This window comes from Citrus sinensis, chromosome 7, assembly GCF_022201045.2.
Source record: "Citrus sinensis cultivar Valencia sweet orange chromosome 7, DVS_A1.0, whole genome shotgun sequence".
Classification (NCBI taxonomy): domain Eukaryota; kingdom Viridiplantae; phylum Streptophyta; class Magnoliopsida; order Sapindales; family Rutaceae; genus Citrus; species Citrus sinensis.
The window spans coordinates 29,393,994-29,406,120 of record NC_068562.1 but is presented as its reverse complement, the minus strand read 5'-3'; the positions used below and the strand labels follow the sequence as shown (position 1 = coordinate 29,406,120).

Here is a 12,127-nt window from a genome sequence, read left to right as displayed (position 1 = left end):
AGGTAAATTCGGGATTAGGTGCAGTATGTTAAGAGATAAAGATTAGTTTAAATTTTTTAATGGAATTAACTGGCAATTAGGAGGTGGTGAGATATAATAAGAGATTAAATCTTACCTCTTACCAACTCATTGCATATTCTTATTTCTTAGGCCCATTAAAAATATTGTCTCGTATCCCAGGAGCCTACTTTAGAATATGTGAACGAGATTTTCTTTTTCTTTTTTTGTGTCAATACTAACATATTATAATCATATTTAGTTTTGATATATTTATAATTAGACATCTATGAAGCTATCAATTATATAGTGCGGCACAACCTCAATTTTTATTCTTATTAATTTAATAGAGTGCTACATTTACTCTATTTACAAATTTGTGGAAAAGAAATCTACTGTTATCTAATTATATTGAGAGAGAGAGAGAAAAAAAATATCAATACAAAGTTGAGAATAGAACTTATGCACTCATGGGTTAGGTGTCATGGACTCAAGACTTTTATTATTTGACATATAGACAAGGATCCTCTCCTTTATCTTATGTTTTTTTTTTAAAGCTATTTGAACCCACCAAATTTATGCCTATATTCATTCTAAAAAATAAATTCATTATAAAAAAAATTCAAAATCTCAAAATTATCTTTCACTAATCTTTTTCTCTCTATCTCACGACTGCATAGTCTCCCTTTACTTTCACATTATGTAAACTAAATTCTCAATTTTACTCTCTTTTGGCAATCTAATATGTTAAAATCAAACTCTGGTTTTGATATATTTATAATTAGATGTCTACAAAACTATCAATTGTATTATGTGACACAACCTAAATTTTTATCTTATTAATTTAATAGAGGGATACGTTTTCTCTGTTCACAAATTCGTGGAAGAGAAATCTACTCTTATATAATTATATTAAGAGAAAAAAGAATCTCAAATAAGGTTGAGAATAGAACCTATGCACTCAAGGGTTAGGTGTTAGTGGATTCAAGACTTTTATTATTTAATATATAGACAAGGATACTCTCCTTAATCATTTATTTTATTTAAAAAAATTTATTTTATGAGGCAATTTGAACCCACCAAATTTATGTCTACACCAATTTTAAAAATAAATTTATTATTAAAATTTTAAAATTTCAAAATTATCTTTCACTCATCTCTCTATCTCTCTATCTCACAATTACGCAGTTCCTCTACTTTCATATTGCCTTTATTAATAAATCATAGTCTCCATTTCATGTTTTCTATATCTAAGAATTTATTTTCTTGATATTCAGTAGCTTTTGTTGTTGGTAAAGATTAATTTTTTTTAATATTCATTACTTTTATGACTGAAAAAATTTGGTGATTTTCATTTTTGAATGATGAATTTTGAATCTTTTAGTTTATGATAGCCAATAATAAAACTAATTATTTTTTATTTGCAATTAAAAGAAAATACATGAAGAAATTGATGAAATAAGGAATTGAGAATGAGAAAAGAAAAAATAGTTAATTAAGTAATTTTATCAAAAATTATTTTAATAATAAAATTCTTAATTAAAAAAAAAGATATAGAGAGAAAATTAGTGAATTCAAATATTAACATTTTCATCTTTTTTTTTTCCGTCTCTCATAATTTAATGAGTGAAAAGATTAAACTTTATAATTAGTAAGATTAACTTTTATAATTATTTTTTCGTCATTTTATTTACAATTAAGCCCAAGAAAGAAAAAATTAGTAGAGGTAATCCTTGATTATATAGTCACGTTATTTCGTCAATTTTCCTTTTGGTTTCGTAAGCACAAACGTCAACAAATAGTGTCAAGCTCTTCAACTTTTGAACTTTTGAAACATTTCAAAAAAAAAAATAATTTCATCGTCGAGTTAGTTTTTATGAATCTTCTCAATTCTCATGCAAAACCAAATATGTAGCAGACACCAAGTTAGACTGACCAACTTTATAATGCTATTTCCATTTTAGAAAAACATACAAAATGAAAGCCAACTTAGTTGCAACACAGGACAGCCGCCATCCGGACCCACTTAGTGGCAACATAGGACAGTCGCCATATGCACTTACCTTGCAGAAGAATCTGTGTGGGATTACTCCGGCAACTTGGCATGAGACAGTTTACTACAAAGTAGTGGATCACAAGGTTCATCGACTTTTCAATATTAAAATTGAGACCCACTTTCATCTATGATTTTATTTTGAGACCCGCTGCTCTATCACATAACAAAACATTAATGTATTGCCTCCCACACAAATTTTTCTCATTTCACACAAATCACATAACCTTGATTTGTATTTGAATTTTTAAAACATTTTAGCTAGATTAAGTAATTCGTGTTTAACCTGCAATTCGAGCACCTAAATCTTCTGGAGTTGAACCGAACCTAGACGCGGATTTTGCCAGCTCTACTAAGGCCAATATTCAAATAGGACTAAGTACAAACGGCAGGGTACATTTCTGTTAATATGACAACGCTATAAATTTAAGTGTAAATACGTAAAACGTCATGGGAGGTCCCAAGAAATTAGCCGCAATAAAATAATTATGCAGGTCAACAGAGCTGAAATATCATCAAAATCAGTTTCTGTCTCGCTCCGTTGTTTTTAGCAATTCCGGAATACAAATGTCAAATCCCGACGAATCTCGTCCGATTCGGCCGGAATATCCTGTACAATACACCGACCCGCGTATTCCGCTCACGAATCTCTCGGCCGTACGCACGAGAATGGAATCGCTGCAGCAGTTCTTATTGGAATCGATAAACTCAAACGCTCTCATTAGTCAACATCAAATGAACATGGTCTCCTCGGAAATCGCCTCAGCCATCCACCAAGTTATCGTCAACGGTTCCGCTTTACTCGCCTGCTCGCCCCAACAACCAACCCTTCAACAGCTTCCCCCAGATCCCAAAAACCCGGAAACCGGTTCAGAGCATGATATCGAATCGGATTGCGAAATCGTAGAGATAGATGCGGTTGAGTTGCTGGCTGAACACATCCACTTTTGCGATATTTGCGGTAAAGGGTTCAAGCGGGATGCGAATTTGAGGATGCATATGCGAGCTCACGGCGACGAGTTCAAGACGCCGCAGGCTTTAGCCAAACCCGAAAAGGGAAGCGTTTCGGGGCGAAAAACGAGATTTTCGTGCCCGTACGATGGTTGTAACCGAAACAAGAAGCATAAAAAGTTTCGGGCATTGAAGTCAGTGATATGCGTGAAGAACCATTTCAAGAGGAGTCATTGTCCGAAAATGTATTCCTGCGATAAGTGCCACAAGAAGAGTTTTTCGGTTGTATCGGATCTGAGAAGTCATTACAAGAACTGCGGGGAAAGCAGGTGGAAGTGTTCGTGTGGGACGAGCTTTTCGAGAAAGGATAAGTTGTTTGGACACGTGGCCTTGTTTGAAGGGCATATGCCTGAAGTTGAGGTGGATGAGAAAATGAAGCATCATGATCAGGATGTTGTTGTTGTTGGCGATGATGATGACGACGATGAAATGGTGGATGATATCGATGATGATGGGTTATCATCATTTGAAGGGTTGCTTGGTCTTGATGGGTTTGGTTCATTCGACGATTTTTGCTTGCAAGATGTGTTGGGGGACGGCGGGTTCAGCTAATGCTAAGAGCAACGTACTTCGTTTTGGTAACTGAAATGATTAAAGGTGGGGTTTTGTGATTCGACTGTTATTGTATTTTGTTAATTCTTTGGATTACTTTTGAAAGACTTGCATCGTATAGGGATTTGATTTCTTTTTGTTTCTTTTGATGACTAGAAGAAATAAAGTTGTATCATGATGTTAAATTGCCATGGCATTAGTCTCATTTCCATCAACAGAATAGTTTGTGTCATAAATTTTTAGGAATCAAATTCTGAAGGGTAGCGCTTTTCGGAATGCCTTTACCGTCACATGCATAACTTGCATCTTTTTGGTGATGGAGATTCAGTTCAGTTCATATATACAGTACAGTAATTGTTAATTCCATATTTCCATTAAGCTAGAAAATGACTTTTTTAGAATCTATACTGCTGAGACCTGAGAAACAGATGCCAGTAATTTATCAGCAGAGTTTTGAAATAAAGATCAATGAAGTATGAACTACTTCAGTTCAGGGTCAGAAAGAAGTGTTATTTTTTTCTCCTTTTTGGGTATCATGGTCATAATATTGTTGAAGGATGTATGAATGGAAGGAAATAGTGGAAGAAAACCGTGACAAATGGTGGAAGCTGAGTAATGGAGGCGGAATATATGACCAGGGATGGCAATAGGTTAGACATCGGTTGAATCTACTATGTTTCAAATTCTATCTATAATAAAAATTGAGATCCGTATCCGCTCCATATCCATAATGGATTTTAAAACTCAATCATAAAATAACAATAATTTTGTTAGAAAGAAAAATAAATACTAGTATGTATTGGTAACAATTAAATTATATAATTTGTCTAAAAACATTAATAAATATTGTAACTTTTGCTTAGGGGTGTTCGCGGATCGGATTTTACGGATTGAACATCAATCCATATCCGATCCATGATTTTACGGATGATAATTTTTCAATCCAATCTAATCTACGGATTGATAAAATTCAATCCAAATCCAATTCATACATCTGCGGATCGGATGCGGATTTGACTCAATTCATATCCAATCCATACATCTGCAAATCGGATGCAGATTTGACTCAATCCATATCAAATTCACCATTTTGCGCATTAGTTTTCGAATTAAAAATTTTTAGTTCTCTCCAACTAATGAAATAAAAAAAATCTAATATAAAAATAATTTTGCTACCAATTAAATTTAAAATTGAATAAAATTTAAATAAATTAATTATTTAAATAAAGCTAAAATAATACATTTAAAGTTTCAAAATATAACACATCAAGACTAATTATTCAAATAAAGCTATAATAATGCGTTCAAAGTTTCAAAATATAACATACCAAGCTTAATTGTTCAAATAAAGCCACAATGAATTGAAATGGCGAAGTTTTGGAAACCAAACACAGTCTGATCCTTCACCAGGGCTGTTGCGCCTGTCGAAAAGTGGTGATTACGGAGCCGTCCACAATGGGAACCAGGAGAAGCCATACGGGTGGCGATCTTGAAGGTTGTGATAGTGAAATTGTTCAGCTAGAACTAGTGAATGTGAAGTGGCTCGATGAACTTGGGAAAGAAGATGGCTTACTCTCGCCGGAATCGCGCGGTCAATGTCCTTCAAATCTGTGTCGAGAGTGTATCCAACCAGTATTGAGTGTTGCTAGTGTGTGTGACGGCGGGAAAGTTTAGGATTTTTTGTTTGTAAATTGTTGGTGACTTGGCGTTATGTTACTTTGCTTTTGCTAGTGCGTGTGACTTTACTTTTATTTTATTTTACAATTTTTACAAGTTATATTTGTATATTTGATTATTTAATTATTTTTCATTTTATATTATTATTGGGTAATGGTTAAGATATGTTATAGTGCTTATGTAACTATGTAATGTCACATTTATAATTTTTTTAAATTAAATTTATAATAAATTTTTAATTATATATATATATATATATATTTTTTTTTTTTTTGCGGATTCACGGATTTCTGCGGATTTACAGAAGTAAATCCATATCCAATCCATCGACTGCGGATTTTTAAATTTTCAATCCACCAATCCATGGATTAGATTTATACGGATCGGATTGAGCGGATCGGATTGGATTCTGAACACCCCTAGTTTTGCTTTTACACCGAAACAAACAAATAATAATAATAAATATATATATACTTCAAATTTGAAGTTTGAAGAAAACGTTGCATTTGATATTATTACTTGCTATACCCGTGATTTTTTTATGAGGGGAATAGAATACTTGAATACTGTTGTAGCCTAATGCGTACTTTACTACTTTTCTCCATTCAAAGGTACGTTACGTACGTATCTACCTGCTATATACATATGCATATATATATATGTGTGTGTGTGTGTGTGTGTGTGTGTGTGTGTATAAATACTTGGAACTGCATGCACCAATTTAAAGTTGTATCAGATTAGAAGTGGTAGCTCTGAAAGAAGTTTTGCCAAAAAAATTAAAAATATATATATAATTAGCGCAATCTATGAATGATGTTGGTTTCATTAGAAGCACTAGCAATGACAGGAGCGGATTATGTTGAATGGGGCATGGATGCTGAAGAATGGGAACGAGACGATGACTTGACGCCACCACATTTGCTTGCTGAAGAAGAAGAAGAAGAAGAACATTCGGCGTTGCCATCAACCCATTTTTCTGAAGATGAAGATGATTGTGATAGTATTAATATTTTTGAGACAACTTGGTTGTTTTCAAGTAATAGTGCTGGTGATCGAAAGGATAGTGAAGGAAGAATTGTGGGAGAATGGGTGAGGTTAATTGTGAAAGCCGTCATCAAAATGTTGACAATAATTAATTGTACCTTGTGAGGATATATCTCGACTCCAGTAGTAATTTGTTAAAAGCTCTTTTGAGTTCATTTTTAACTCATGATCATGTGTGTACATAATAGCCTTGCAATTTTTGTTGAAGAGATTAAATGGATAGAATGCTCCCAAGAGTATGTATTGCATTTAAATTGTTTATCATTTTCCGACATCCTTCAAGGTTCAATCTTCCATTTGAATTCTTATGAGAATACACATGTATTGATCTGTGTGTTTATTTATATTAGGTACTTTTGAGTTCATTAATTCATTTACTCATGAGAATCATCAAATGATCAATAACCATGTGGGTATCAGCATATAGAAGCTTTAGTTGCGGTATTAAATGATAACTCGGAGCAGATTTACTAGCTACCAGGTAATGAATAAGAAGAATATACAAGAGAAACTTGGTGCTCCAATCTAGAATATACAAGAAACAGAGCTAAAGCTGTGAGAAAATAAACAGAGAGAAATCTGGAAGTGCTATTCCGATCCCAGATCATGCTCATCTTAATGTATGCTTCTGAAAAATAAAGATAGCAAAGCAAACATACTATGATAACCAACTCTGTATCAGCAGAAATCTATCTCAAATTAGTTCATAAATCTCCCCTACAACAAAGAAATGATTGCAATCGTGCCAAAACTTAAGAGCACAAAAATCAAGGCAAAATTAGTCCTCAAAACCCTCTTGAATTCTTGTTTTCCCCTACATACAACTCTCATCGTATCTACAAATAGCTTAACGGTTGCTAATGCACTACAAAACAAGCTTATCAAAAGAACAATGATTTCCTTATTTTCCATGTGTACCTGATTATCCAACATCCTTTCTGCCGTCATTCTGCAAAGCAATAAGCGTTTTGTCAGAACAAGAACACTCTACATGCTTGCTTGCAGTCAACACAGACAACCCAGCAAGTGTAGAGAGATAGAGAAAACTAAGAGGGAAGAGGTGAAGATAAAGCAGAAATGATAAATAGAAACAAAAATACAAGTAACACAAGATACCATCATGTGCCGTCTGTGAGTAATAAGCTTGTTATATGGGTGTGTTCAAAATATTTATGTCTCATTGACGCAAGCCAGGCAACATTTTTAATGTCGAGTCTAACTTAGGGTTAGGTGAGAGACCCCAAACCAGAAAAAATTAAACTAGGCTGAATTGGCCAAAGAAATTAGGTACTCGTATGTGCTTAGACTTCGTGAATTGTGATAAGACCAGCATAAGTAAGCATGATGATCAACTAGGCTTAACTCAGTTTAACCCTTTTGATCAAAGGTGTGTCCCACCTAGCATGAGTGCATTCCACCCACCCATCCCATGATGAGGAATATCTGCGCCGGCACGTTCATAGATATAGTTATTTTTAGTTTGAAGTACAACCCACAATAGATTAAAAAAAAAAATTCAAATCAAGAAGCATGATCTAGTTGGATAAATAATTGGCCCTCATCAAAGCTTCAGAGGCAGCAGAAGGCAACAATTATTTTGGGCCAAATTCAAAACCACTCAAATGTTGTTTAGTCCTTATGAATTCATGCCTAACTCTTTTACAGTTAACATCACGGGAATTTGTAAGACTAGAAACATAACTCTTAACACTCATTAACCTGCACTGCTATTGTCTTAGATTTGAAATTACTGGCCTCAACAGGTTTGATGAACTGCTTTGTCTACAATCAATTTAGCAAATACCAAGCAATACCTAGTTATCAAGTACCAAAAAGGATAAACAATATGCATCCAAAGTAAGCATCAGTTACCTGAGAAATGCGTTCTCCCTCTCTAAAATTTCCATTTTTGAGGAAACCAGTGATTTCCAAGACATGATATCTTGAATGTTTTTCCCCTGCAATGACAACAATATGTAACCTAAAAATAAAAATAAAGCACAGATGCTAATTCATTGAGTAACTCAAGAAAAGGATGACGGCATTGATGATTCACTTACATTGATGTCATTCTTATCACCAAGATTCATCAAATCTGATCTTATGTCTTTTAGTAGTGCACCCTTCTCAGCAAGTTCCTTCTCAAAATCAGTGAAAATACTCCCATACCTTGAGTTTAACTCTTCCAGATATTGCTCCAAGACAGACAAACTCAAATCCAGTGATCGCACCTTTTGCATTAATATTTTAAGAACAGAGTCCCCTGGCATCCTGCTGACAGGCGGCTGCCGCAGTTCTCCAACTGGATCACCCATGTCATTGACAGGAGCATTGTGTTTTGGTGCAGAGTCATCGGGAGCAAATCCGCTGTCACTTTCCTTAACAAGATTTTGATGCAGACCATCGAATTGAGAATTTGTCACCTGAGAAGCAATTGTCCTCTGCTCCTCGGTTGATTCCTCTGTTGCAAAGAAATTATCTTGAACAGAGATCAAATCCTCTAGCATGTGCTCAACAGCATCCACTCCATACACTTGCAAAGTACTCAGAGTACAGTAGAATTCTGAGCCATAATGGCTAAGCAAAATTAATTTCAGATAACGCACCCACTTCGGCTCCTTAAGAGTGAACCTCTGGGCTTGTTTTACATTTTTGGCAGTAAAATTCCCAAGTAAAACCCATGATTCGGTTGGATAAGCCAAACTACCAAATAACTCAAAATCCTTCAACTTGGAGGAATGATGCTCAAAACTTGCAATCTCAATGGTATCTACTAAAGTTTCCTCAGAAAGTTCTATGATCACGAATTTTCTTTCAGCAGAGCATGGATTGCGAAGGTACTTGTCCATGTCTTTACCCAGGATGTTAGATGCCCCCTTTGCTTCCTTGTTGACAGCCAAGACCTTAGCTCCCTTTGAAGCAGAAGCAAAATTATATTCTTTCCCACCAGGCTCTACTCTGAGGCCAGCTTGGTGAATTGCAGGCTTTCCCTTGGGATTAATTGCTTTATTTTTGAATTCATCTAAACGTACTGGAACATCACGAATGAATCTATCACTCTTAGGTATATCCTTTGCAGATCCGCCAGCCAAACTAAGATTCTCTGACTCAACTTGCAAATTGACTGTTGTAGTATAGTTTTCATATTCTTCTTTAGACTGCTTTTCACAGCACGAGTCTTTTGTATCAGCTCGTCCAGAGTATGGACTCCAATTCCAATCCGCAGCAGAGAGACAGCACATATCATCTCCAGGCAAAAGACCTTTGATAAATCTGGGCTCAACGTCTAGCCAGCATGTCTTATTGTTCGGAGTCTCCGATTTGCCTGCACCAAGTATTAGAGGGAATAGCTGATTGGTAAACTGGGAGCACATTGACTAGAATTCAAACAAAGAAAATCGTGCATCAGATGACTGCACATGTTAATCCACTTGCCAAGAGGACACAGAGTGTAAGCTATTAAAAAGTGAGAAAGCATTAGATCCTATGTAGCCTCCAGCACTAATAAAAAAGGAAATAGCACTAGCAATATTTGTTATATAGCCATTGTCAAGCATCAACTAAATGGTAAAATAAGTTAACGAGATTTGATTAAATTAGGAAAAGCAAAGCATACCTCTGCAAGCATGAGCAATGGAAAAGAAGAAGGAAGCCCAACAAAAGAGAAGTAGCAGATTAAAAGCTTTTCTCCCAAGAAAAGCTTTACGAGACCTCTGCATTGCTCATCACTGCAAAGGCATATATCTTACATATAGTTATATAGATCACAATAAATAAATAAATAAATAAAAACCAAGGGTAATCCATCAAATCATAACAATAATAAACAGAACCCAACCCAAGCGAGAACAGGATTTGCGTAAGCATTATTCGTGTTGAAAATTTGAAATTGAAACTTAGTAAAGAGACAAATTTGCAATTGCACCAGTTATTAAAGAGAGAAGTAGTATTTAGTATTTACCTGAATGGAAAGAGAGCGAAAAATCGATGATCTGCGAAATGGAGTAAAATTAGGGGGTCGGCTTTATTTCTTAATTCCAGTTTCAGACACGAAAGCAGAGGAGACGTTTTTGGCTTTGGACAAAAACTTGTTTGTTTCATTTTTGTGTTTGATTGTTCGTAGGTTATTTATATGCCGATGCGATGTTTTCATTTTAGCAATGGAGTGATGTAATAACTGAACTAATTTTGTTTTGGCACCAACAAATAAGCGTTAAGAAAGATAAGAGAATCTGTTTATGTTTGTGGCGTGGGTCTGTCACTGCCTGCCACGTGTTCGCCAAATTGGCATGGTGAATGTTGTGGTGGTTGAGTCTGATTTGGTAGTGGAAAAGCATATTATTATTATTATTACTATTTTAGAACTGCTTTAAAGTAACTGAATTTCTAATTAACTATTTTAGAGCATATTTTTATAATTATAATTTACACAATCAAAATTATAATATATTTTTTATTATTTATCACTTTATATATATTGTTATAATTTATACTTTACCTTATAGCAGCTCTAAAGTAGTCATTGCCTTATTGTTATCGTTATTATAAATTTTAAAAAATATTAGTTTGTTCTATGAATATGATGTTGTCGACTACCTAAAAGACTGTTTTTAGACAGATTTTGAGGGTAGAAAAAGGTAAACCTATCTAGAACAATGAATTTGTGTATTAAGGGGAAATATGTTACCTCACTAGTTTGTTGTGTACGGTGTTTTTGAAGTTCGGAAGAGTTGCGAAGGGAAGAGGGAAGTGGTAACAGTGGTGAGAGGTTCAAACCAAGAAAAATATCTTTCCAAATGAGATTAATGCCTACAAAATAGTGAAATAAAAGTTAGAGGTGAAGTCAGGGTACCCCGACGTTTACACTCCAACGCTCAAGTTAGCAACTCAGGTTTTTTTATAGAAAAGAGAGCTTTGTCAGCCCTCTGTAAATCAAGGTTTAAGGTTGAAGAAAATATATTTTGGAGAGTGTGAGTGTTCGTGAGTGGATGAGAACATGATTGAGAATAAAACATAGACACCTTTATATATGGAGTACTTCAGCTGCCACGTGGCGTATCTTTTTTGGCTATTGGCTATCCATTTTCAGGCTTTTCATGTCTTTTTATATTTTTATGATTTTTGGGCCGTTATGTGCATGCTTGGGAATCAAGAAGGCGTTCACGGCGTATCTCATCCTTTGGAAACGTGGCGCACGCTAGAGAGTGGTCTAGGGTACCTCTGCAATGGTTGTCGGGTAGGCGGTTGAGGACCACTGTCCTTGGGACAGTGTCCTTCACTTTTGGCAGAGGTGGCAGGCGGCTGTCCCCCCCCCCCTTTCAGTACGACGTTTTGGTATTTAATTCTAACAAAATTAAATATTATCCTTCAAGATATGGAGACATTTCCCATGGCGGACCTTTTTTAGAGGATTCTCCTGAATCATATTTGTCGAGTACCTCAAGTTATATGGAGTACCTCGATCTATGTGGGGTACCTCGAGTTACTCTCGAGTTATGCGGAGCATCTCGAATTAAGCGGGGTACCTCAAATTATGCCGGGTACCTAGAATTATACCAGAATTATTTTGTTCATCGACACGTGGCGTTCTTCTACCTTTTCTATTTTTCCCCCAAACAGACAACATATTTTGATTTTGTGGCAATTAATTTAGATGGTATTATTATATTCTATGTATCTAAATGTTCATTTTCTAATAATAAACATACATGTCATATTGCTATTAGAATATTGTTAGCTCATTATTGACCTTTTCAAAAATTATCTCTTATTCATATTTTCTTTCTACTTTAA

General features: G+C 35.0%; 2 protein-coding genes across 2 annotated transcripts; one reads left to right on the top strand and one right to left on the bottom strand.

The window, feature by feature from the left end:
- Positions 1-2,485: 2,485 nt before the first annotated feature.
- On the top strand, positions 2,486-3,804 carry LOC102608254 (zinc finger protein STOP1 homolog). Its single transcript, XM_006464132.4, has one exon. It carries the CDS (start codon positions 2,618-2,620, stop codon positions 3,611-3,613), a length of 996 nt encoding a protein of 331 aa, XP_006464195.1. The 5' UTR covers positions 2,486-2,617; the 3' UTR covers positions 3,614-3,804.
- Positions 3,805-7,012: 3,208 nt separating this feature from the next.
- On the bottom strand, positions 7,013-10,536 carry LOC102608544 (SUN domain-containing protein 3-like). The gene is made up of 5 exons (XM_006464133.4): positions 10,296-10,536; positions 9,951-10,062; positions 8,395-9,659; positions 8,207-8,292; positions 7,013-7,283 (listed from the first exon to the last, which is right to left on the bottom strand). The coding sequence occupies exons 2-5, from the start codon at positions 10,051-10,053 to the stop codon at positions 7,052-7,054; spliced, it is 1,686 nt and encodes a 561-aa protein (XP_006464196.1). The 5' UTR covers positions 10,054-10,062; positions 10,296-10,536; the 3' UTR covers positions 7,013-7,051.
- Between the last annotated feature and the right edge of the window lie 1,591 nt (positions 10,537-12,127).